General features: G+C 39.5%; 1 protein-coding gene across 50 annotated transcripts in view; it reads left to right on the forward strand.

Annotated features, from left to right (window-relative positions):
- Positions 1–27,738, forward strand: part of PBRM1 (polybromo 1) — a 152,928-nt gene that overhangs the window by 54,980 nt on the left and 70,210 nt on the right. For 34 of the 50 annotated variants that reach the window (XM_074403739.1, XM_074403712.1, XM_074403726.1 and 31 more), the window contains 5 exons: positions 5,753–5,894; positions 7,550–7,647; positions 16,156–16,432; positions 18,290–18,395; positions 24,415–25,057. In XM_074403739.1, coding sequence (XP_074259840.1) covers positions 5,753–5,894; positions 7,550–7,647; positions 16,156–16,432; positions 18,290–18,395; positions 24,415–25,057 — 1,266 coding nt within the window. Of the gene's footprint in view, positions 1–5,752; positions 5,895–7,549; positions 7,648–10,039; positions 10,085–16,155; positions 16,433–18,289; positions 18,396–24,414; positions 25,058–27,738 lie in introns of all 50 variants that reach the window. The other 16 variants (XM_074403700.1, XM_039477145.2, XM_074403709.1 and 13 more) reach the window with 1 other exon arrangement.

The following is a 27,738-nucleotide window of genomic DNA, read 5'->3' on the forward strand; positions in this document are numbered from 1 at the left end:
TTCATGATCTTTTTTTTTTTTTTTTTTGAGAGAGAGTCTCACTCTGTCACCAGGCAGGAGGTCTCAGTCCCCTGACCTCGTGATCCACATGCCTTGACCTCCCAAAGTGCTGGGATTACAGGAGTGAGCCACTGAGCCTGGCCTTAATTATTATGTTATCTTATAACTGAGCAAACTACAAACATCTTTCAGCTTACACCTGTTATTATTTTAATTATGGCAATTAATTTGTATTTAAGTTCTATATCTATAGTTGAAACCCCAGAATGATGATAGTTCCTGGAAATTTCATTAGCTAAAACCATACCAGAAAGATGATTCATCTTGTTTTCTTTTTCTATTTAGAAAATGTTAAAGTGATCATTGGAAATTCTACCAGAGAGCACTTAAATCACAGTAGTATCATTAAAAATAGTAGGAAGTCTCAGCCACAAAAAACAAACCAATTCAGAAATGGGCAAAGGACTTGAATGGACCTTTCACCAAAGAAAAATATACAGCTGGCTAATAAGCACATGAAAAGATGCTCAGCATCACTAGTTATGAGGGAAATACAGATCAAAACTATTCTGTGATACTGCTTCACACTCGTTAGGAAGGTTACTTTAAAAAATAAATAAATAATTACTGGTGAGTATGTGGAGAAATTGGAACCTCTTTGCAGATAGTGGGAATATGAAGTGGTATAGTCACTGTGGAAAGCAGTGTGGCAGTTCCTCAAAAAAAAAAAAAACAGAATTACCATGTGATTAAGAAATTCCATTTTGCATATATACTCGAAAGAAATCAAAGCAGGGTCTCAAAGAGGTATCTGTAAACCTGTGTTCACAGCAGCAGCGTTCACAATAGCTAAACCGTGGAAGTAATTGAAGTATCCATCAGGAGATGAATGGATAAGCAAAATGGTATGTCCATACAGTGGAATATTATTCAACCTTTAAAAGAAATTTTGATATGCTATATAGCATGAATGAAGCTTGAGGACATTATGCTAAGTGAAGTAACCCCGTCACAAAAGACAAATACTGTATGAGTCTATTGATATGAGTGTAGGTATGGTCAGAGTCATAGAGACATAGACACTGATCCAGAACATTTGAAAAAAAAAAATCAGAGACAGAAAGTAGAATGGTAATTGCCAGGGACTAGGGGAATAAGGAAACAGGAAGTTACTGTTTAATGGGTATAGAGTATCAGTCTTACAAAATGTAAAGAGTTCTAGAGATGGGTGGTCATGTGAATTACACAGCTTTATGGATGTATTTTATACTACTGAACTGTGCACCTTAAAAGGTCAAGGTAGGCTAGGTGCAGTAGCTCACACCTATAATCCTAGTACTTTGGGTGGCCGAGGTGGATGCATCACTTGAGGTCAGGAATTTGAGATTAGCCTGACCAACATTGTAAAACTCCAACTCTACCAAAAATACGAAAGTTAGCTGGATGTGATGGGGGAAGCCTGTGATTCCAGCTACTTGGGAGGCTGAGGTAGGAGAATTACTTGAACCCGGGAGGTGGAGGTTGCAGTGAGCCTGGATCATGCCACTGCACTCCTCCTTGGGTGACGGAGTGAGACTTCATCTCTTTAAAAAAAAAAAAAAAAAAGATCAGGGTGGTAAATTTTATGTTCTGTGTATTATACCAAAAATTTTCACATTGGAGGGGAAAAGTAACCTTTTCTTTATTGCCCATTTTCTATCCAGACCTCCCAATATCAAATTTGCTTTTTTCTTTTAAAGAGACGGTCTCTGCTCTGTGGTGCAAGCTGGCATATTCAACTCGAACCTCTAGGCTCAAGGGATCCTTCTACCTCAGCCACCCAAGTAGCTGGGACCACAGAAACATGCCACCATGCCTGGCTAATTTTTTAAAATGTTTTTGTAGAGACTGAGTCATGCTTGGTGCCCAGGTCTTGAATTTCTGGCCTCAAATAATTTTCTCACCTCAGCCTCCCAAAATATTGGGATTATAGGTATGAGCCACCACACCTGGCCTTTTAAAATCTCTTCTGTGAAAGCTAAAAAAAAATCCATAGTCTCGTGGAGTACATTTTTGGACTCTATATGATAATGTGTTGGACTCTCTATATCTGTGAAAATCAAACCCTGTTTTCCAGACAGACACAAAATTCATGAGCTTTTAATTTATTTTATTTTATTCACTTATTTTCTTTTGAGACAGATCTCTCTCTGTAGCTCTGAGTGCAGTGGTGCAATCTTAGCTTACTGCAACCTCCACTTCCTGGGTTCAAGCAGTTCTTCTGTCTAGCTTCCTGAGTAGCTGGGACTACAGACGTGCACCACCATGCCTGGCTAATTTTTGTATTTTTAGTAGAGATGGGGTTTCACCATATTGGTCAGGCTGATCTTGAACTCCTGACCTCTTGATCTGCCTACTTTGGCCTCTCAAAGTGTTAGGATTACAGGCGTGAGCCAACATGCCCATCCACTTTTAATTTATTTTTAAATAGATCCTGACCTAATGTTAACAATTACAAAAATTCAAAACATTCAAAAAAATAAATATCTTCAAAAAAAGTTAACCAACAGTCTTAGGTTGGAATCAAATGAATGTGTTCAAAATCACTTGGTTTGCATTCCATCCTTTAATCATTTGTTGTGAAACTTTTTTTGTTTTTGTTTTTGTTTTTGTTTTGAGATGGAGTTCAGCTTTGTTGTTGCCAGGCTGGAATGCAGTGGTGCAATCTCGCCTCACTGAAACCTCTGCCTCCTGGGTTCAAGCAATTCTCCTGCCTCAGCCTCCTGAGTAGCTGGGATTACAGGCACCCACCACCATGCCTAGCTAATTTTTGTATTTTTGGACGGTGTTTCACCATTTTGCCAAGATGGTCTTTTATCTCTTGACCTCGTGATCCACCCGACTCGGCCTTGCAAAGTGCTAGCATCACAGGCGTGAGCCACCGCTCCCGGCCTATTCTTTGTGAATCTTCATACTACCTAAACATTCCAAGCTCCTTTTTTATGTTACAAATTTTCAAAAATATTTATTTTTTTCAGGAAATCAATAAAAATTCTGAGACTTTTTAGTATAAAGAACGGAAAAGCAGAGTTTATTTGGTTCTGCTCTGCCTTCTTGTTTATTTAAATTAAAAATAAACTAAAAAAAGAAGTTGGCCAGGCGAGGTGGCTTACACCTCTAATCCGAGCACTTTGGGAGTCTGAGGCCAGAGAATAGCTTGAACCTAGGAGATGGAGGTTGCAGTGAGCCACGATGATGCCACTGGGTAACAGGGTAAGACCCTGTCTCAAAAACAAAAAGGAAGAAGTAGTATTATAAACTATGATACTTTATAACAAAATAGCCAGATAGAGTCAAGAAGCAGATAAAACCACCTTAGCTAAGTAACAGTATGTTGGCTTCATGGCAGATAATTAAGCTTCCAAATGGTAGGTGTTAAAATTCTTGTGCTTGCTGGATTCTAGAAAATAAAGCTGGCTAACAAAGTATGTTTCATGCTTTTGCCTTTGTAACTTTTGTTTTCACCATTTGATCAGTAAGAATTTTTTTTTTTTAAATAGACATGGGGTTCTGCCATGTTGCCCAGGCAGGTGTCAAATTCCTGACCTCAAGCAATCAGCCCACCTCAACCTCCCAAAGTGCTGGGATTACAGGCATGAGTCACCACACACAGTCTTGATCAGTAGGATTTATGGTGCAAGTAGGATACAGAAAAATAGTTTATTTGGTCTTATTAAATAACACAGAAATTAAGCCTGACATTTATTTGGAAAATAGCCTAGAAATACATCTTTTATATTCCTTGCCTTGGAAAAAGATGGTGATACTCTTGCAGATGTTGAGAAGTTTCCGTTCAAAATTTTTAACAATTTTTGTTCTTGGTTTCCTTTCTCCATCCTTTTTTTTTTTTTCGTTATTTAAATAGTCTTATTATATAGCTTAGTTCAAAAGAAGACAAAACCTTAGCCAGCTCAGTCCTCTGCCAACACAGCCTTCTTCCAAATTGAAATTTTCTAATGCAAACTTTGCTTTAAGTCAGTAGTATCTCCCCTCTGCTTTCTGATTTATAATGGCAAGTGTGTGGCACACGGGAGAGTAAGGAATAGGGAAGTTATTGAAGCCCAGCACACTTAAGTTCTGAAGGGTCAACTATTACGTCTAATATTGCTGCCTTCCAAGGACTGTGAGCCAGTGAGGCCTGACAGGAGCCTTGCTGTACCTAGGATCCCTTCCATTGTGCTCTACAGAGCAACAGGGAAGTCTAGGGTCAGTGCTATTCAACAGAACTTTCCACAATGATGAAAATGTTTTATTACCAATATTCCAATGTGATAGACACTAGTCATATGTAGCTATTGAGTACTTGAAATGTGGCTAGTGCAAGTAAGGAATTAGATTTTAAATTTTATTTAATTTTAATTTAAATAGCCACACATGGCTAGAGGCTACAATATTGTATAGTGTGCTCCTAGGAAGATCTATTGGCAGAAGGAATATAGTTTGAGTTTCCCCAAAAGCAACAAAAATGGAAGAGTAAGCAGAACTAGATATTGTGGGCTCCATATGCTGCCTTCTGCTGTACTGAGATTTGTCCCCACTATGGTTTTTCTTTTCTTTTTCCTCTCCTTGCTACCCTTGATTAATAGTCACCTCATAAATATCTGCAGGTTTACTATTTGTTGTCATTTGCAAGTTTGGGTTTTCTGTCTATTTGAGGGTGTTGAGACATCTAGCACTCCACCCTTTGAGTTGGCAGGAATAAGTCTGAGGCTGTAATTTAAACTCTAGGTACTAGCTATACAACCTGGTACTGAGAGCTGAATTTGTACTTAGTTGTTGTTTGCTTCTTCACAGAGATGTTCTCTAAGATTCCTCTGTTGGAGCACAACACAGAATCTGAATATGATTTCGGTAAATTTTGGATAAAACTTTACATGCAGATGCCATCCTAAGAGAAAATTCATTTATTCTCTGAAGCTGTTTATACATATTGTTGCTATCTTAGTGATTTTGATGGTTAACATGCAAATGCTATAATGAAAAGATTGAAAGTCTATCCTGTCTACATCCGTATACTGTTAGAGCAAATAGTGACTGTACTTTGTATAAAGTACATAAGGGCTTTATGATCATTGACATAAATAATAGTGTCTAAGGGAGATACTTGAATTCTTAAGACTTTTAAGTAAAAATCCCAACTTTAAAATGTCATATTTGTTATGTGTTTATATTGGAAAAATAGAAGTGAATGGAGTCTGACATATTTATCTCTCTTTTACCATCATAAGACCACTCTTTACTGCTTATAAATATTTCTTTGCACTGTCAGTACTGTCTCTTTAACCCTTATGAACTAGAATGGTCTTCTGTTTTCAGAAATGTTTAGATCACCATGATTCTTCTTTCAGGTCACTTAAAACTTCCCTCATTTTCATCCCTTCCTAAGGTTCACTTATTAACCATTACCAGGATTTTTCCATTAGGGTTTTTCCAAGTAGAATATTTTCTTTGTAATTAACCACTTTACTAGGTCCTCTTATTATTTCTTACAGCGTTTTAATTTATTCTTTTGGATTTTCAAGTAAACTGTCATACTGCCTTAATGTAATGGTGCTTTTGCCTCCTTTATATCTCAAGTCATTTTTAAGTTCCTAATCAGTATTACTAGTAAAGATACCATCTAGTCCTTGTAGAGATTTTGCATTGACTTTCAGGAAGAATGTTTTGTAATTTTTATGATGGAAAATTCTAGCAGTTTCTTTGTCTTTCACAGAACAAAGCTGAAGAATCAAGAATATGAAACTTTAGATCATTTGGAGTGTGATCTGAATTTAATGTTTGAAAATGCCAAACGCTATAATGTGCCCAATTCAGCCATCTACAAGCGAGTTCTAAAATTGCAGCAAGTTATGCAGGTGTGATTTATTATTTTTGCTGAGTTTGTTGTATATATGATTAAAATAATTTTGCATGTTTTGAATGTGTTCTAGTAAGATGTGTGATCCCCCCCACCATTAGCAATATCACATTGTTTGGCCGGGTGCAGTGGCTCACACCTGTAATCCCAGCACTTTAGGCGGCCAAGGCTGGAGAATCACTTGAGCTCAGGAGTTCAAGACCAACCTGGGAAACATAGCAAGACTCCCATCTCTGCAAAAACTGCAAAAAGTAACCGGTCCTGGTGGCACATGCCTGTAGTCCCAGCTACTCAGGAGACTATGGTGGGAGGATTTCTTGAGCCTGGGAGGTGGAGGTTGCAGTGAGCTGAGATTGTGCCATTGTGCTCCAGCTTGGGCAATTGAGTGAGACCCTGTCTCAAAAATATATATATACACATATATGTGTATTTTATACCCTCCTCCCTGGTTCAAGCAAGTCTCCTGCCTTAGACTCCTGAGTAACTGGGATTACAGGCGCATGCCACCATGCCCAGCTAATTTTTTGTGTTTTTAGTAGAGATAGGGTTTCACCATGTTGGCCAGGCAGGTCTTGAACTCCTGACTTTGTGATCTGCTTGCCTCAGCTTCCCAAAGTGCTGGTATTAAAGAGCCAATATGCCTGGCCTGAATATATTTTTGGAGTTGTCATGGCCATATAGAGTAGAAATAATAGTTTAGATGGGGTTAGCTTTGTGATTGGAGGAAGCAGGGACTGGTCCTTGTGCAGTAATTTTTGGATTCTCGTGAAGTCACCCTCCAATCATGAATGATATTCCATCATTTGGATTTTATTCCTTTGGTTCCAGATTTTGTCCCTGTTAAAGTAGGGCTGGTCCTATGAGAAAGGACAGCTGAAAGCTAATTATTAATCTTTGTATATTGTCTATGAATTTATCAGATCCTCTCTGAGAACCCCTTGAAAGGACATCTCAGGTCATTGTTCATCTAGGAGTTTTAAGATGAAAAGGTAGATAGGAAACACAAATTGGGTCTATCTGACAATTTTTGGTAGAATCTTTCTGGAAAGGCAAATCTCTGAACAAGGAAGCAGCAAAGGCATTTTTAGGTTACCTGTAGAATCTTCATTTTATGTGATTAACAGTGAACCTTAGTGCTAACTTTCATGTATTACCTTTTTAGTACTCTGTACATTCCCTAAGCCTGCTGTGCTTTTACTTTGAGCTCTGGCAGAAGGTCTTTTAAAACGTGTGTGTTGAAAAGTAGATCTTTTACTTCTTGCATTAAACTTTATTCTTAGCCACACTGCCCCTTAGAAGTCAGGAGTACCAAAGGCCCTCTTTGAGTTGGTTTTACTTAAATAGGGCAACCAGAGCAGGATGCTCCTACAGCTTGCCTCAGTGCTTTTAACCAGTCAGCACTCATTGTAGTCTTAAATGCTGTGGCTGGCACTGACTCCTCAACTCTGTAGATGCATTTTTTAACCTACTCTTTTTGTCATGCAGGCTTTTGTTAAAAGTGGTTATTGAAAATGTTTAATGGCTCTTTCATTTTGTACATCCTGCATGTGATTGTATTTTTCTGAATCTGGTATGTCTAGCTCTTTAAAATTCATATATTCAGAGGAGTGTTTGGCAGAGTGAGCTTGACTCCTGAGATCTGCTCTGTTTTAGGCAAAGAAGAAAGAGCTTGCCAGGAGAGACGAGATTGAAGATGGAGACAGCATGATATCTTCAGCCACCTCTGATACTGGTAGTGCCAAAAGAAAAAGGTATATACTCTTCGTTTAACTGGGGACATCTCAGTTCCTGTTTGTTTTGTTTTATATAAATGAAGAAAATAGTTTTTTTTTAAGCTATCAAGTTGTAAGTTTTAAATATATTGTAACGTGTTATCTTTTAAAAATCATTTGCAATTGGATGATTACCTTTTTTTGGTTCGAGTGCCATGTTACTTTTAGATGACTCAAATAAAAATGCCTACTACATATGTAGCTTGGCAACATGTGTTATTCTTTTTGCTGTCCGGGTTATTATTTTTAATGAGGCATTTTAAGAATGCCACTTAAATCTGACTTGGGTAATTTCTACATGGCAAATTACAAAGACGCAGTTTGAATTAGTAAAGGTAAGGAGAAGTTTGATACTACCACTGCAGTGAGGTAAGCCATTGCTCCTATCCCTTTATTTATCCTTGTTTACCTCATTGTTGTTTGCCATTTTAAGAATGTCAGATTGTAAGATAACAAATCATAACTTCCTATAGCTCATAAAAAGCTGAGCTAGATTTTTGGGTTTTTTTTTTCCCCCTTTCTAACCTTTCTCTCAACTTCCCTAACCTTTTCTCCTTCTCATGGGTTTTGTGGAAGGGAATCTTATTGTGAGATTCTGAAGATGAGATCCTATAAGGAATTGTGCAAAATTATCTCTTCTGTCTACACCTCCCACACAGAGTTTCTCTCGCCTGATAATTGTGGAACACTGTATTGTCCTTTAATCATGACTGCCTCACCGTCTTTGCAGCAACAGTCAGTCCAAGGAAGATACCTTAAATAAGGAATAAGCTAATCACTAATAGCCAGGCTTGGCTTAGTTGAATGAAGATTCAAAGTTGAATGAAGTCTTTGGTAACTGTTGGCACAGTCTGTACATGCATTAAAAGATCTACTAAGATCAGAAGAATTTAAGAAGTGGTTCAAAAAAAGAGAAGCTGTCCTGTCTTTCCTTCTTATAGATAGCATTTTGGATGATTTTTTAAGCTTTGCCATGTTAATCAAATTGATTGGTGTACCCTGAGATGTGAGTTTCCTCCATTACTGGCCTATGAATTTCATCCTTCCAAGTTCTTAATTCCTTGTTATACCAGGGACAACGGAGGAAAGGTGTGAAACCAGATCAAAGACATCAAATCAAGAACAACTTTGAGTGTAATTATGTAACTCTACTACAGCATCACCTGTGTTTTCCAGATCAGTCACCTGTCAAAGATAAAAACTTCTCAGGCAAAAGAAGGTAATGGAGGCAAAAGTGATGGTACAATTAGTGCCAACACTGGATGAACAGAGAGATCTTGAATTAGTTGAGCCTTAAGAAAACAGTTCCAACGAAGCATTAGCCCAGGCCAGATCCTCAAAATTATATATCTCTGTGGCTAGCTGTTTGTGGGACACCCAAATAGATTAAAAGAAAATTTTTGGCCCGGCATAGTGGCACACGCCTGTAATCCCAACACTTTGGGAGGCCGAGGCGGTTGAATCACCTAAGGTCAGGAGTTCAAGACCAGCCTGGACAATGTGGTGAAACCCCATCTCTACTAAAAATACAAAAAAAAAAAAAAAAAAAAAAAAAAATAGCCAGATGTGGTGGCGTGCACCTGTAATCCCAGTTACTTGGGAGGCTGAGGCGGGAGAATCGCTTATCTGGGAAGCGGAGGTTGCAGTGAGACAAGATTGCACCATTGCACACCAGCCTGGGTGACAAGATTAAAACTCCATCTCAAAAAACAGAAAAATGTTTCCCCTAAAACCTCCTATAAAAAACCATTAAGCTTTATATTCTTAAAATAAAAAATCTCACTTCAGACAAAGTCTGTTTATGATCAGATTTCTTAGAAAGTGTTTTATACAAATGAAGTGAAAAGCACAAATTAAGAGTATAAATCATCCACTAAAATAATAAAAGAAGCTGGGTTTCAAATGTAGACATGAGTGGACGTTAAAAGATTAAAAGAATTAAGTCTTCTACTTTGGACTGTGAAAAAGGAAATAACACGATAAAGGTTATGTTGAGAGGTTTTGGTCATAAGAGATTTCTTCAGCAGTCAGGCAGATGGCAGCCTAGAAGATTAAGCTAATCTTGGCCACAGAAGTCACGGCTAAGTTTTCCAAGTAACACTTAACTTGACTTCTAAGGGCTGTGTATGATTCTGCCTTTGCCATTTCTTTAAATACCAAATAATGTAAAAAAAATTGAATTCTCTTCATTCTGAGGGTGCCTTCTTTCCACCACCTTCTGTCTTCCTTGTTGAAATGTTTCAAATATTATCTTTGATACTTTGGACTGAATAATTTTCTTTTTCCTCAACCACGCATGGTTTATACATGACCCTCCAATGTTGCTTGTTTTGTTTCTCTTTACATGTAATGTTTGTTTCTGCTTTCCCAGGAACACTCATGACAGTGAGATGTTGGGTCTCAGGAGGCTATCCAGGTGTGCAGTCCTTTTTTATGTGTAAACATTCTTTTAAAGTGTATCTTCTGTGGCATGATCAGTACTGATTAGGTGAAAAGTGAAGCCTTAAGCATGTAAAAAAAAAAAAAAAAAAGTCTTTATTGGGGGTGCCAGTTTATTTTATGAATAAACAAAGTAGTACAGTTTTAAAAATCTTATTAGTAAAATAAATCAGAATTAGCCTAGTTCAGGAGTAGCCTTAATTTGTTGCTAGCTTTGCCAGAGACAGAAAGCCCCCTCACCAATCATTGTGGCTGTGTTTCTGTAGCAAAAGGTCGAAGGTGGCAGTGCTGGTGACCAGGACTGGCAGGTGCTGACTCCCTTTCAGGGGTGCCTTTTACAGATTGAGGGTGGTGGAGGGACCAAAATCAGCTTCACAGTCCAAGTGACATCAGTGCATGTGGACACTGTGCGTGGGTCAGTGCTTCTTGAGCATGAATACATTTCCTCAGTCTCTGATCTTGTTCATGTCTTTTATAAAAAGCATTTATTCTTTTGCATGTTACTTATGATTTCAAAACAACCTGTGAGTTGCCATGTCATAGTAATTGTAATAATTGTGTAGTGCTTTTGTTTTCACATTTGCCTTCTGATGTTCACAGAGTATCAGTTGCTTACAGAACACTAAACTCTGCTCTTAAACAGTTTGTAAAGGAGAACGTTTAGTCACCTCTTTAACCTGCCAGGAACATATAGGCCAAGGAAAGAGGCAGGTTGAAAACAAATGAAATTATTTGGAAGAAATGTAGTAAAGTAATTGCATAAGGTACACTATTAAGCAGTTGTATAGGATTGTTTTATGATTGCCCGGATAGCTTTAGGAAAGATTATTTCCCTACCATACTTTCCCTTGAAAGTTAAGTGTCCTGAGGTTACCTACGTGTTACTACCATATGTATTCCACTCAGTAAAATTGCTATGTTATCACTGTCATCTTCCTAATATTTTCCTAAAGAAAAATTTTCTTAATTAAATGGTAAAATTAAGAAAAAGACCATGGATTGTATTCTTTCATATCATTCATAATTTATGGCACTAAAACTAGGTGGTAGTAAAAATAGAAATGGAGGGGGCATCATGGTGTAGTGTTATAACCCTGAGCTCTAGAGCCTGGCTGCCTAAGTTCCAATCCTAGTTGTTCTTATAGATAATATTTGAAGTAATTACCGAATTACCTGGCTACTGTGAAGCTTATTACCTTCATAGGATTGCTGTGAGGACCCAAATAGTTAATATGTTTAAAGCCCTTAGAACCTGGGTCTGGATGCAGTGAATACTCAGTAAATGTAGCTGTGATTATTTTCCTGAAGTAGCATTAATGGACATCAGAACTTGGTAGATTTTGGTTTTGTTTTTAGTCAGATGTTACTCCTCTGGGAAGATTCCTTGGAAAAGATGAATGAAAAGGTTTTATTTCTTGAAGACTTTAGGTTAAATATAGACTGGCTTGTAAAAGCAAGAACCTTTGGGTTTACTTGCTAGTAAGTACAACTGAAGCTCTTAAGGCAAGGGAGTTAAATGCTGGGAGACCTAAAAGCCTGTGAACAGAGTTGACTTTGATTAGTGAGGCCATTGGTAAGTGCCACCTTTTTTTTTTTTAGGAAACAGGGCCTCGCTCTGTTGCCCAGGCTGGAGTGCAGTGGCTATTCACAGGTGTGATCATGGCACATTGCAGCCTCAAACTCCTGTCCTCAAGTGATCCTCCCACCTCAGCCTCCTGAGTAGCTGGGACTACAGGCATATGCGCCACTGTGCCGGGCTGCGCCAACTTTTGGGAAAGGAAGGGACATAAAACCAGTATGGTGATTATCAGCTGATTCAAATGTCTATTTTGATTATTTGCTTTATGGCCTTAGGTATCCATTTGCTGTCTCTACATCTCAGTTTTTATATCTGCATAGTTGGGGTAATAATTGTACTTGATTCTGAATTTGATGATTAAATGAGAGTGCACAGTGTTTAGCATTTGGTAGAAGTATTAGTAGCTATAGTTTATAACTGTAAACAGGACTTTGGTGTATATGTATTTGTAAATATTCGTGTATATATAATAATAAATAGTAGCTCTAATTAGAGGAAGATATTGATAAGGGCATTTGAGAAAGAGGTCAGCTACAAAGTATGAGGGCCAAGTTCTAACATTGTGGCATGAAACATTAAAAGGAAAACAAGATGTAGAAGGGTTGTGTAAGTCCTCTAGAACTTGGTTATCAGCCTGGGGGAGCAAAAAGTGACTGATTTAGGTGTTTCAGGTTGGATTGAGTTCCGGAGGATAGTGTTGATGGTGATCCTGGAAAATCAATTTGCTATCTCACATCAGGGATTCAGCATAGCCTCTGCTAGCACATAAACTTTGTGTAAGTTAGAATAAGCAGCCATTTCTCAAGACACTTGGCTTGCATGAACTGGAAAACTGTTATAATATACTTATTTTGATAGCACAGAACCCTTTATGTCCCATCTCCTATGAAATTCAAAAATTTTAATGTACTTATTACAGTAGTATCTATGATCTGAATTGTTGTCCTCTTAAGTATTTATTTGTCCTTTTTTTTTTTTTTTTGAGTTGGAGTCTTGCTCTGTCTCCCAGGCTGGAGTGCAGTGGTGCAATCTCAGCTCCCTGCAACCTCCGCCTCCCAGGTTCAGGTGATGCCCCTACTTCAGCCTCCTGAGTAGCTGAGATTACAGGCATGCACCACCATACCCAGATAATTTTTGTATTTTAATAGAGACAGGGTTTTGCCATGTTGGCCAGGCTGGTCTTAAAGTCCTGGGCTAGTGATCCGCCCACCCCAGCCTCCCACAGTGCTGGGATTACAGGTTTGAGTCACTATGCCTGGCCTTTTTGTCTTTTTTGAGACAGTCTCACTCTGTTGCCCAGGCTGGAGTGCAGTGGCAACATCATGGCTCGCTGTAGCCATGACCTCTTGGGTTCAAACAATCTTCCCACCTCAGTCTCATGTATAGCTAGGATCACGGTCATGTGCTGCCATGCCTGGCTATTCTTTTTTAAGAGATGGCATTTCACTGTATTGCCTAGGCTGGTCTCAAACTCCTGGGCTCAAGCAGTCCTCTCGCCTCAGACTCCATCTCAAAAAAAAAAAAAACACAGTAAGTTTTAGTTATTAAATTAGAGCAGTTTCTTATAAACAACTAGATTTCCACATTCTGAGTATGTCTCACTCAAAGCTGCCAAGTATCAGAATTACTGGCATTAGAAGAATGGACCACTTGCCGTTCTTTTACTTCACTGGCAAAATTTAGTTGAAAACTCTCGCCTTTAAAAATCTTATAAAAATCTGCCCTAGATTTACTCCCATCTGAGAATATTTGCAGCTTCATACAGAAAATCCTGATGATAATTGGGCTTGGTGTGCTGAAACCCAGATGGGAATGGGATGAGCACCTTATGGTCCAGGTCAGGGCCTTGACTGAACTGTTAAGCCTCTTGAAATTGCTGGAATGAGAACTGATTTTATTCTGTCCTGTTTATTAAAGAAATCTTGTAAGCTTAGAGCTTCAACACTGAATTCCTCTGTCTTCCTTTTAAAGTCCACCCTACATGCAAGACCTAATCAAAGCCAATCTGACTTCAAAGTCAGGTTCTGAAATTTTTCTTTAGACACCCCTGAAGGTTAAAGTCATCTGTGTTCTAATCTCTGCCCAAATGTGGAGCTCTGTGGTATTGGAGTTTTGTCCCAACTTCCCTTGTATTATCCACTTGCCAAAGACTTATGAGAGAACTCTTCCTGTTCCATCATTGTCCCAGGATGTCTCCTTGGAGAAGGAGTTTCTGCTAGATAAAATGTCTAGATTGCCATTATCTAACAAACTTATTTAACACAAAAAAAGTAATGAGGGGAGAAAATGGCAGGAATTGTCTAAGGTCTACAATGAGCAGGAAATAAGCAGTAAGAGTGAAGACACGAGTTATGAGGATGATCCCAGTTCTAGTAGGAAACAGGCTTTTGTCTGTTTCTTTCCTAATTAAACACTTTGTTTGCCATAGGTTCCATGATGCTAGGAAGATAGGCATTTCTGAGAAGCTTAAAAATCTTAAGGATAGGCCAGGTGTGGTGGCTCATGCCTATAATCCCAGCACTTTGGGAGGCCAAGGGGGCGGATCATATGAGGTCAGGAGTTCTATTGAGGTCAGGAGGTCACCAGACTGGCCAACATGGTGAAATCCTGTCTTTACTAAAAATACAGAAAATTAGCCCGGTATGGTGGCGGGTGCCTGGAGTCCCAGCTGCTTGGGAGGCTGAGGCAGGAGAATCCCTTAAACCAGGGAGGTGGAAGTTGCAGTGAGTCGAGATCATGCCACTGTACTCCAGCCTGAGTGACAGAGCTAGACTCCGTCTAAAAAAAAAAAAAAAAAAAATCTTAAGGATAGATATTTATTTTCTCAACTGTTATTTATTTTTCTTTCTGTGTTTTAAACGAGTGTATTCTGAACCTAGGAGAGGAAAATATCTGGCCTTTGGCTTCTTCATGACCCAGCAGTAGTGCAAGTAGTCAGCAGACTGGACCAGAAGACTTATACAGCCACATAGTTTGCTTGAAGAATGAACTTTCTTCTACCTACAGGATAGGAAACAGATAAAAAAAAATACTTACCTTTAAGTACAGTTGGCCCTCTATATTCATGGCTTCCACATCCAGGGGTTCAACCAACTACGGATAGAAAAAAATTTTTTAATTGTATCTTGACTGTACATGTACAGACTTTTTTCTTATGTCCTAAGCAGTACAGTATAACAAAACAAGCATATAGCATTTATAATGTATTAGGTATTATAAGTAATCTAGAGATGATTTAAAGCATACAAGAGGATGTGCATATGTTGTTTGCAAATACACCATTTTATATCAGGGACTTGAGCATCTGTGTATTTTGGTATCCAAGGGAAATCCTGAAACCAATTCCCCATGAATACCAAGGGATGAGTGTACTATATTGTAGGATCTTAGTAAATGGTTTTTTTTTTTAATAGAAATTAAGTCATAAGTCATTTCTTGTTATTGCTTACTTGACTGTTCACTTGGAGACTGCTGGTTAGTCTGACTAGAATTTCTTTGTCTGTCTAGAATTTATCTGTTTCCTGAGTATATAACAACAGTTAACCAGAAGTCATATTGGAAGAGCATCTCTTCTAATAATTTCCTAGGAAGCTCACCTTGGGCAAGTCCTTTACCCTCTCAGAGCCAGTTTTTTCAACAATTAAGAGATAAGACCGTCTGCTCTCTTGAAGCCCTTTTGAACTCTTTATCTAATCTATAGTCCTTTATGCTTTGTTCCACACTACTCAAATCAGTTTCTTAGCATCACAACTCACTGAAGGAATTTGGAGAACAAGACAGGGATTCATGCTCAAGGATAAAAATTTTACTCTAGAAAACTCAGATGAACCTTACCACTTACTCTTTAAAGTAGGTTGGAATTGTGGAATGATGCCGATGGAGAGAGCAAGGACGACCCTGACAGAAAGGCTTATACCCACTGTAAAGACACTAGTCTTGCAGACAGTCTCCTTTTGTTTTCAGACAACCAAAATTTACAAGTGTTCTGGAGTACTTGTCTTAAGAGATGAAACACTTCTCTTTCTAGTTTTTTTATTTTGTTTTGTTTTTGTGCTCAAAAGTGAGGATATTGCTAACAATAGGGAACTGCTAGTTTTATTGTACATTTGCTCTACTCTTCGTTAAACAAAAAATATATTTCAGTTGGTTATATAATTTCATTTTCTTTTGGTATCAGAGAGGATCTTTGTTTCCAACATTGCATTTCATGAAATATCTATATAAAGTTTTTTTTGGTATTCATTTGCTGCTCCTGCCAGGATCACTATATTTTAACTATTTTTGAAATTTTTCTAATATTTGCTTATAGCTTCCAGCATGTTTAGTGTTTGTAGCATATGTAATAAATAAATTGTAATCATTATAAAGCACCCGACCACAAATAATTTGTTTCATTTTATGGTTGTTCTTATATTAAGAAAACTGAACCTATTCTCATTTTTCCCTTTTTCTACCTTCCCCCTCAACAGTAAAAAGAACATAAGAAAGCAGCGAATGAAAATCTTATTCAATGTTGTTCTTGAAGCTCGAGAGCCAGGGTCAGGCAGAAGACTTTGTGACCTATTTATGGTTAAACCATCCAAAAAGGACTATCCTGATTATTATAAAATCATCTTGGAGCCAATGGACTTGAAAATAATTGAGCATAACATCCGCAATGACAAATATGCAGGTGAAGAGGGAATGATAGAAGACATGAAGCTGATGTTCCGGAATGCCAGGCACTACAACGAGGAGGGCTCCCAGGTGAGGGGCAGGGGTCCTGAAGTAGGCACATTTTGAGGGAGGGGGGTGCTTGTAAAATAATGCATTTTGAGAGACCAGCTCTAGAAGCTTAACGTAGATTATTCTTTTTGGTGACTAGGTTAATAGTCACCAAAATGATTTTGATTTGATTTTTCTTCATTGTTTAAAATCAGAGGCAGTATATTATAAAGGTTAAAAGTTCCTACTTTGTAATCTGACATCCTAGATTTGAATTTCATTCTGCCAATCTCTGTATAAGTGATTTATCCTTCCTGAGCCTCAGTTTCTTCATCTGTAAATTAGGATTAATAATAGTACTTGCATTAGGGTTGTTGTAGGCTTTAAAGAAATAATGTATACCGAGCATTTATCAGAGTACCTGGTACTGAATAAGCACTCAAAGGAAAACCAATAGCATTAAAATCTTTCATCATCATCATCATCATTTATATCCTCAACAACCATACTTCTCCAAAGACAACCTATATAGAAAATGGTATAATTATATACCAACATAATAGTCTCATAAATGCACCTCTAAATAATTGATTTAATTGATTTTACTATGAAGCATCTTGTTTAGTTCTTTTTTTTTTTTTTTTTTTTTTTTTTTGAGACGGAGTTTCGCTCTTGTTACCCAGGCTGGAGTGCAATGGCGCGATCTCGGCTCACCGCAACCTCTGCCTCCTGGGTTCAGGCAATTCTCCTGCCTCAGCCTCCTGAGTAGCTGGGATTACAGGCACGCGCCACCATGCCCAGCTAATTTTTTGTATTTTTAGTAGAGACGGGGTTTCACCATGTTGACCAGGATGGTCTCAATCTCTTGACCTCATGATCCACCCGCCTCGGCCTCCCAAAGTGCTGGGATTACAGGCTTGAGCCACCGCGCCCGGCTTGTTTAGTTCTTTATCAGCATAACTAAGATACCGTCTTCCTTCTTTGAAACATTTTCTATTTGATATCTTTTTATCCACTTTACATCTCCCAGAAATAACATAAAATTTTCAAGTTATTTGTTTCCCTCTGCAGTTACATTTGATTATAAAGTATGCATTGAGGATGCTTATAGATTAAAAAAAAATGATTTTATCTTAGGAGTTTACACAGTCTTCAGTGTCATTGGCCAGTGTATCACTTGTCTACCACTGGTAGAAGAAAAAGCCACCTTTAAGAGAGGTGGCCAAACAAGAGAGGTCACTTATTCCCTCAACTTCTCTGCTTTGGTGGGTGGCCAAGGGAGGACATAGCCTCTGCTGGGGAGGTAAGAGGAGGGAGCTTATGATCCCATCTCTACTAAAAGGTCATAAGATAAGTAACCTTGTTCTTGACTACATATTACCTCTTGGCTAAGTCCTCAGAGAGAGATCCCTAAGCAAGGATAATTTTTTTTTTTTTTTAATAGATTAAGCTTCAGACTGTGAACTCAGATTTGGGATTTAAGATATTGAGATAATTACTCTCCAACTATCAGATATTTTTAGTCTCTAATTTTCATTGGGCTAAAGTCTGCTACCTTGAGTGTCCAGTGAAAAATAAAGGTTTTTGAAGAAAACAACACATGTAAATGTGTTTCAAGACTTCTAGTAAAACCTGCAGTAATTCTACTACAGTGGTTCTCAAACATTAACATGCATGTCTGCGCATTAGAATCACCCAGGAAGCTTAAAAATAAACCAGTTAAGGCCTAGGCTTTCCCACAGATACAGTGATTTTATTGCTCTGTTGTGAGCCTGTTTTTGGTTCTCTTTAAGCTCCCAACTATCCTAAATTGTTTTTTTAAAAACTTCTTTATGGATGCATTTTATACCTTAATACAAAGTTTTTAGAAAATAATTTAAATATATGTTTGGAATGTAGGTATACAATGATGCACATATCCTGGAGAAGTTACTCAAGGAGAAAAGGAAAGAGCTGGGCCCACTACCAGATGATGATGACATGGCTTCTCCCAAACTTAAGCTGAGTAAGGCAGCCTCACACTTTTTATTAGTTTAGTCTATCAAGGAGAGATGCTGATTTTTCTGAAATAATATTTAATTAAATGATTAATATATTTGAACTCACTGTACTCCAGCATGGAGTCTTTTTCTTCTTGTCAAACACTCTTGTATACTGTACTTTAAGTAGCTAAGCTGTGACAGGCATGTGGGGAGTAAAATATTTTAGAGGTTTTGCTTACTTTCTTAAGTGCAGTGGACATTGTTAACTTTTAAATAGTAAGAATAGATTTTTTCTCTACATATAATGCTTTAAGAGTATAGTAGCAAATTTTCTTTTCTTGTTATGAGTGTATGACAATTACTAGAGTTAAAAATGAATCCCAGCAGTTCCAACTGGACAGAATTTGAGGACTTAGAGATGTCTAGCTACTGCATTATACTCATCTGTCATTTGAGTGTAGTCTGTGGTTGGTTGTTTTATTAAAAGTTGTAAGAGAAGGCCAGGGACAGTGACTCATGCCTTTTATCCCAGCACTTTGAGAGTCTGAGGTGGACAGATCACTTGAGGTCAGGAGTTGAAGACCAGCCTGGCCAACATGGTAAATCCCTGTCTCTACTAAAAATACAAAAATAAGCTAGGCATGGCGGCACACAACTGTAATCCCAGCTGCTTGGGAGGCTGAGGCAGGAGAATTGCTTGAACCCAGGAGGCAGAGGTTGCAGTGAGCCAAGATCACACCACTGCACTCCAGTGTGGGTGACTCTGTCTCAAGCAAAAAAAAGAGAAGAAGATTGGAAGATAAGACGGCAAAAGTCATTAGTACCATTAGATAAGGTTACTGCCTTCTTTAAAATATGTAAATAAAATAGATACCAAGCAATTTGGATAATGATATTCATTAGAGCAATATTTGCTGAAAAGGGGGATAACAAACACACTAGCTTTTGGTTTGTGTTTTTGTTTTGAGAGAGTCTTGTTCTGTCACCCAAGCTAGAGTGCAGTGGCATGATCTTTACTCTCTGCAACCTCGGCCTCCCAGGTTCAAGTGATCCTTTCCCTCAGCTTCCCAAGTAACTGGGACTACAGGTGTATGCTAGCATGCCCAGCTAATTTTTTGTATTTTTAGTAGAAATGGAGTTTCACCGTGTTGGCCAGCTGCTCTCAAAACTCCTGACCGCAAGTGGTCTTCCTACCTCGGTCTCCCAAAGTGCTGGGAGTACAGGCATGAGCCACCCCGCCTGGCCCAGACTAGCTTTTTTTTTTTTTTTTTTTTTTAACTGAAATGACTATAAATTAAATTTGATATTGGATTTAGATTTGGGTATGATTTACTGCTAAGTGATGAATCCTTTTTTTTCAAATGGAGTCTTGCTCTATATCACCAGGCTGGAGTGCAGTGATATGACCTCAGCCCACTGCAACCTCTGCCTCTCGGTTCAAGCGATTCCCCCGCGTCAGCCTCCCAAGTAGCTGGGACTACAGGCAAATGCCGCCATGCCCAGCTAATTTTTTTTGTATTTTAGTAGAGATGGAGTTTCACCATGTTGGCCAGGATGGTCTCAATCTCCTGACCCCGTGATCCGCCAGCCTTGGCCTCCCAAAGTGCTGGGATTACAGGTGTGAGCCACTGTGTCTGGCCAAATCCTTCTTGTTAAGGCATTTATCTTTTCATGGAATTGTAAAAGCATACAGAAGTTTTGCAGAAATGTAAAACTTTCATTCCACTTTATAGGAACACAATACCTTTTAACTAGAATTGATTTCATAAGAAACTAATAACAGTTTAACAATGACTATATAAATACACATTTAAATAAATAAATTCACATATGCATTTTTCAAAGTTCAGGCTAAAAGAGCTTTTTTTTTTTTTTTTTTAGTTTTTTTTTTTTTTGAGACGGAGTCTCACTCTGTCGCCTAGGCTGGAGTGCAGTGGCAAGATGGCTCAGCTCACTGCAATCTCCACCTCCTGGGTTCAGGCGATTCTTCTGCCTCAGCCTGCGAAGTAGCTAGGACTGTAGGCACATGCACCATGCCCAGCTAATTTTTTTGTATTTTTAGTAGAGACAGGGCTTTACCATCTTTATCAGGCTGATCTCAAACTCCTGACCTTGTGATCCACCCACCTTGGTCTCCCAAAGTGCTGATATTATAGGCGTGAGCCACCGTGCCCAGCCTAAAGGGCTTTTTAAGGTGGAATGTTAATTTCCTTTTTTATTTCTTCTGTTTTAAATTAATAGAGTCAGGGTCTCCTGTATTGACCAGGCTGGTCTTGAACTCCTGGGCTCAAGTGATCCTCCTGCCTCTGTCTTCTAAAGTGTTAGGATTACAGGTGTGAGCCATCATGCCTGGCCTCCTTTTTATTTCTCTATGTTTTTTAATGAAAAAGTTCAAACATACATAAATGTAAAGTACAGTGGCCAGGGGCGGTGGCTCACTTCTGTAATTCCATCACTTTGGAAGGCCAAGGCAGAAGGATCACTTCAGCCCAGGAGTTTGAGACGAGCCTGGGCAACATAGGGAGACCCTGTCTCTACAAAAAAATAAAAAATTAGCCAGGCATGATGGCATATGTATGTGCCTGTGGTCCTAGCTACTTGGGAGGCTGAAGTGGGAGGATTGCTTGAGCCTGGGAGTCAAGGCTGCAGTGAACCCTGATCATGCCACTGTACTACAGCATGGGCAACAGAGCTAGACCCTGCCTCCAAAAATAAAAGAATAGTACAATGAACCCCTGTATATACTTACTACTGATTATTTGTCAAAATTTTGACACACTTATTTCCTAGCCCCTTTTTCTTCTTTTTTTCCTAAATTATTTTGAAACAAATCCAACTATGTCATTTTACTTCTGCATAGTTCAATATGCATCTCTAATATATGCAGATATCCGCAACTTTGTCTTTGAGGATAAAACAAATAAAAATAAAATAAAATATGCAGACTTCTCATAAATAACATTAAAGTAATTGTCACACCTAACAAAATTAACAGTAGTTTCTTTGTTTCATCTAATACATGATAAATTGTCAAGTTCTACTGATTGTCTCACAAATATGTTTTTATAGTTGGTTAGTTGATTACTTCAAATCAGGCTCTCATTCAGTTCTATTTAATACATTTGATTATTATACTTTTTTTTTCCATTTTGAGACAGAGTCTCACTCTGTTGCCCAGGCTGGAGTGCAGTGGTGCAGTCTTGGCTCACTGCAACCTCCACCTCTCGGGTTCAAGTGATTGTCTTGCCTCAGCCTCCAGAGTGTCTGGGACTACAGGTGCTCGCCACCACACCCAGCTAATGTCTTTTGTATTTTTAGTAGACATGGAGTTTCACCATGTTGCGCAGGCTGTTCTCAAACTCCTGACCTCAAGTGATCTGCCCACCTCTGCCTCCCAAAGTGCTAGGATTACAGGCGTGAGCCCCTGAGCCTGGCCGATTATCATGCTCTTAAACCCATGATCTAGAGCAGTCTCCTTCCTTTTCTTTCCACATGCCAAACTCATTGAAGAAATCAGGTTATCTTTTCTGAACAGTGTCCCAAGTTCTGGCTTAGACAGGCTTGCTTCCTTGTGATGTCTAACTTTTTTCTTTGTTTCACTTATTTCTTATAAATGCAAGTTAACTTTGAAGGTGTGATTAGATTACGTTTCAGCTTGGTGGTGCTTATGATACTTCATAAGGGGTTCACTGCCATTATGTTGTATCATGTCTTGAGGTAGTGTCTGGTTAAAGTAGAATCTAGATAAAGTCCACATATTACAACTGATTGATACTCCTTTTTTTTTTTTTTTTGAGACAGAGTCTTGCTCTGTCACCCAGGCTGGAGTCAGTGGCATGATCTTGGCTCACTACAACCTCCGCCTCCCGGGTTCAAGCGATTCTCCTGCCTCAGCCTCCCGAGTAGCTGGGACTACAGGCACGTGCCACCACACCTGGCTAATTTTTTTTTGGTATTTTTGGTGGAGACAGGATTTCATCATATTAGCCAGGCTGGTCTCTAACTCCTGACCTTGTGATCTGCCCACCTCAACCTCCCAAAGTGCTTGGATTACAGGCATGAGCCACTGTGCCCAGCCCCAATACTAACTCCCCTCCACATCTCTCTTTTTCTACCCCTTACCATTTATCTGTTGAAGAAATTAGGTTTGTGCTGTAGTTTCCCATAGTCTGGGTTTTGCTAATTGCATTCGTGTGTGTGTGTGTGTTTTCTGGAGACAGGGCCTCACTCTGTCACCCAGGCTGGAGTGTAGTGGCACAATCTCGGCTCATTGCCACCTCCACCTCCCAACTGAGGCAGTCCCCCACTTTAGCCTTCCAAGTAGCTGGGACTACAGATACACACCACCACATCCAGCTCATTTTTTTTGTATTTTTAGTAAAGTTGGTTTTGCCATGTTGACAGACTGGGGTCAAGCGATCCACCCACCTTGGCCTCCCACAGTTCTGGTATTACAGGTGTGAGCCACCGTGCCCGGCCCACTATGTTGTACTTTAATGTGTACCTCTGTCCTTTGTATCTCCTATAAATTGGTAGTTGGAGCCAGAGGCTTGATCAAATTTAGGTCTGATCCCCTGTCTTCTCCCTTTGGCAGAAAAAGTGACTTCATAGGTAATATATGGTCTTCCATCAGGTACATGTTAAATCTATTTATGTCTTTCTGTTAACAGGTGTTGTTGGGTATTTCATTAATTATTAATTCATGAAAAGGGTGTAAAATTGTGATAGTTTTTAATTTTATTCCTTACTTATTAGCTGGAATACTTCTATATAGAGAAACTTTGCCTTATCTAATATTTGATTACCCAGTGGTACAGTGTTGTCTGTGTGTCTTGCTTTTTAAAAGGATAAAAGCTTATTTTTGTTTTGTTTTCCCCTTTATTTACAAGTTTTCAAAATAATGCATTGCTTTACTAACATCCTTCAATATTTACCCACTTTGTTGTTCGTTTTCATATATTATTAAGCACTACCAGACTTAAACATATGACTGAATTGTAATTGATGTTATTCTCCTTATTGATACTCAGGCTGGTTCCTATATTCTTTCTTTTTTTTTTTTCCCCCTGAGACAGGGTCTTGCTCTGTCGCTCAGGCTGGAGTGTAATGATGCGATGTCAGTTCACTGCAACCTCCACTGCCTGGATTCCAGCAATTCTCCTGTCTCAGCCTCCCAAGTAGCTGGGATTACATGTGCCCACCACTATGCCCAGCTAATTTTTTGTACTTTTAATAGAGACGGAGTTTCGCCATGTTGGCCAGGCTGGTTGAACTCCTGACCTCAGATGATCCACCCACCTCAGCCTCCCAAAGTGCTGGGATTACAGGTGTGAGCCACCACGCCCAGCCAGTTCCCATGTTCTTTTGACATGAAGTCAGGGTAAGAGGTCATTGAGATTCTTTACTGTCTAGTGTCTGAAGACATACCAGTCTGGGAATCAGCCATTTGCCAAGGAGCCGTACCTTTTACATATTTCTGCTAAAAGGTGAGGGCTTCTCAATATTAGTATTTGGAATTAGTATTTAAAACTCTAATGTAGGCTGTACTGCTACCGAGGTAGTTACTGTTTCTAGGATTTTCAGTGGATAGAGCTAGGAGATTTGTGTGCGTGTGTTTGTTTATATTTAAAGATAAAATATATCATAAATTCATAGTGTTACTTTCAATTGAGATTAAAGGCCTCACGGTAATTAGTAATGTCTTATGTTTTTAACATCTGTTATCTCTTATGTTGAAAATCTCAATTCTCAGGGATACTAGAGGTGATAAAATGTTACATAGGTACTCATTTGCTTTATTCCTCCTTAGTCACAGCTTTCTCAACCTTACAGTACTTAGTCTCCCATGAAAAATATGATTACTGAAAACAGTTAAAAATTTTTTTTAGTTATTTTTGGTCTGCAGGTTATATTTCACTATAGATGTGCTAATTGCTGGGTTTTACAGATTACTTGGAATAGTCTCTTGTGGTTATGCTACCATCTATATGCAAATTTAGGTTCATTTAATTTATTCATTTAACATTAAATCTCTCTCTTTAGGTAGGAAGAGTGGCATTTCTCCTAAAAAATCAAAATACATGACTCCAATGCAGCAGAAACTCAATGAGGTCTATGAAGCTGTAAAGAACTATACTGATAAAAGGGGTCGCCGCCTCAGTGCCATATTTTTGAGGCTTCCCTCCAGATCTGAGTTGCCTGACTACTATCTGACGATTAAAAAGCCCATGGACATGGAAAAAATTAGAAGTCATATGATGGCAAACAAGTACCAAGATATTGACTCTATGGTTGAGGACTTTGTCATGATGTTTAATAATGCCTGTACATACAATGAGCCTGAGTCTTTGATCTACAAAGATGCTCTTGTCCTACACAAGGTCCTACTTGAAACACGCAGAGACCTGGAGGGAGATGAGGATTCTCATGTCCCAAATGTGACTTTGCTGATTCAAGAGCTTATCCACAATCTTTTTGTGTCAGTCATGAGTCATCAGGATGATGAGGGAAGATGCTACAGTGATTCTTTAGCAGAAATTCCTGCTGTGGATCCCAACTTTCCTAACAAACCACCCCTTACATTTGACATAATTAGGAAGAATGTTGAAAATAATCGCTACCGACGGCTTGATTTATTTCAAGAACATATGTTTGAAGTACTGGAAAGGGCAAGAAGGATGAATCGGTATGTTTTCAAAGCCATTTTCATTTTGAAGATGTGTGCTATTTAATACAAAACATATGAAAGAATATTGCTTTGATGTATTATGTCCACTTACGTACATGATTATACTTGGTAGCATGCTATTCTGAATTCTTATTAGCCAGAACTACTTAAGAGTGAGTATATTCTATGGGGAAGAGAAGACACGCTACTAAGTCATCTAGATTATGGCCAATGAGGTGGAAGAGAAAATTGAAGATCTCTTGAAAAGCATAAATTTAAAATACAGCCTGTCACAGAATGTGTTTTTTAAAAAGATAAATGTTTTGTTTTTTTTTGAGACAGAGTTTCACTCTTGTTACCCAGGCTGGAGTGCAATGGCGTGATCTCGGCTCACCGCAACCTCCGCCTCCCGGGTTCAGGCAATTCTCCTGCCTCAGCCTCCTGAGTAGCTGGGATTACAGGCACGTGCCACCATGCCCAGCTAATTTTTTGTATTTTTAGTAGAGACGGGGTTTCACCATGTTGACCGGGATGGTCTCGATCTCTTGACCTCGTGATCCACCCGCCTCGGCCTCCCAAAGTGCTGGGATTACAGGCTTGAGCCACCGCGCCCGGCCTAAAGATAAATGTTTCTTTTTTTTTTCTTTTTTTTTTTTTTTGAGACGGAGTTTCGCTCTTGTTACCCAGGCTGGAGTGCAATGGCGCGATCTCGGCTCACCGCAACCTCCGCCTCCTGGGTTCAGGCAATTCTCCTGCCTCACCCTCCGGAGTAGCTGGGATTACAGGCACGCGCCACCATGCTCAGCTAATTTTTTGCACCATTAGTAGAGACGGGGTTTCACCATGTTGACCAGGATGGTCTCGATCTCTTGACCTCATGATCCACCCGCCTCGGCCTCCCAAAGTGCTGGGATTACAGGCTTGAGCCACCGCGCCTGGCCAGATAAATGTTTCTAATTTGAAATAGGAATTGGAAATAGTAACAGCATTTTAGCATTTTTCTTACAGAGCTTGGCTTCAATCCACGAATCCTTTAAATAAAATAGCTCTAAGGCATTGATCTGAGGTTAGACTGATAGAAATTTGGTCACCATTTTAAGTAATTCATGGGACTTTTTTTTTTTTTTGAGACAGAGTCTCGCTCCGTCACCCAGGCTGGAGGGCAGTGGCATGATCTCGGCTCACTGCAACCTGCACCTCTCAAGTTCAAGTGATTCTCCTGCCTCAGCCTCCTAAGTAGCTGGGATTACAGGCACGTGCCACCACGCCTGGCAGATTTTTGTATTTTTACTACAGACAGGGTTTCACCATGTTGGTCAGACTGGTCTCGAACTCCTGAGCTCGTGATCCACTCACCTTGGTCTCCTAAAGTGCTGGGATTACAGACGTGCGCCACCACGCCTACCCTAGATTTTTTTTTAAATCTCAGATTTCTCACTTTAAGAGCTTACTGAAGACATTAAATGTTCTATAAGAAGCAGTCAAATTTAGATTCACATTAAACTTAAATTTCCTTCTAATTTTGATCTACAGTGCCTCATACCTGTAATCCCAGCACTTTGGGAGCCCAAGCTGGGAGGATGGCTTGCATGCAGGAGTGCCAGATGAGTCTAGGCAACATAGCAAGACCTTCCTTATCTCTACTTAAAATAAAATTTTAAAAATCAGTCAAGCTTGGTAGCATGTGCCTATAGTCCCAGCTACTTGAAAGGTTAAAGTGGGAGGATTGCTTGAGCCAGGAGATTGAGGCTGCAGTGAGCCACGATCGTGCCACTGTACTCCAGCTTGGGCAGCAGAGTGAGACCATGTCTCAAGAAGAAAAAAAAAGTATTTCATGGGTGTCTTCCCTTGCTGAGTTTTATTTTTATTGCTTTCCTACAAGTACTAACATTTCCGTGACCCCAAAATATATTTAAAACCTTTCTAAGGCTGTGCACAGTGGCTCGCGCCTATAATCCCAGCACTTAGAAAGGCCGCGCAGGCAGATCACCTGACGTCAGGAGTTTGAGACTAGCTTCGCCAACATGGTGAAGCCCCATTTCTACTAAAAGTATAAAAATTAGGCTGGGCACAGTGGCTCACACCTGTAATCCCAGCACTTTGGGAGGCCGAGGCAGGAGGATCGTGAGGTCAAGAGATCGAGACCATCCCGATCAACATGGTGAAACCCCGTCTCTACTAAAAATACAAAAAATTAGCTGGGCATGGTGGCGCGTGCCTGTAATCCCAGCCACTCAGGAGGCTGAGGCAGGAGAATTGCCTGAACCCAGGAGGCGGAGGTTGTGGTGAGCCAAGATTGCGCCATTGCACTCCAGCCTGGGTAACAAGAGTGAGACTCCGTCTCAAAAAAAAAAAAAAAAAAAAAGTATAAAAATTAGCCAGGTGTGGTGGTGGGTGCCTGTAATCCCAGCTACTTGGGAGGCTAAGGCAGGAGAATCATTTGAACCTGGGAGGCAGAGGTTGCAGTGAGCTGAGATTGCACCACTGTACTCCAGCCTGGGCAACAGGAGCAAAACTCGTCTCAAAAAAAAAGAAAAGACTGAGCTCAGTGGCTCACACTTGTAATCCCAGCACTTTGGGAGGCCAAGGCTGGCAGATCACGAGGCCAGGAGATAAAGACCATCCTGGTCAACATGGTGAAACCCCATCTGTACTAAAAATTAGCCAGCCATGGTGGTGTGCACCTGTAGTCCCAGCTA

Source organism: Saimiri boliviensis, chromosome 8, assembly GCF_048565385.1.
Source record: "Saimiri boliviensis isolate mSaiBol1 chromosome 8, mSaiBol1.pri, whole genome shotgun sequence".
Taxonomy (NCBI): domain Eukaryota; kingdom Metazoa; phylum Chordata; class Mammalia; order Primates; family Cebidae; genus Saimiri; species Saimiri boliviensis.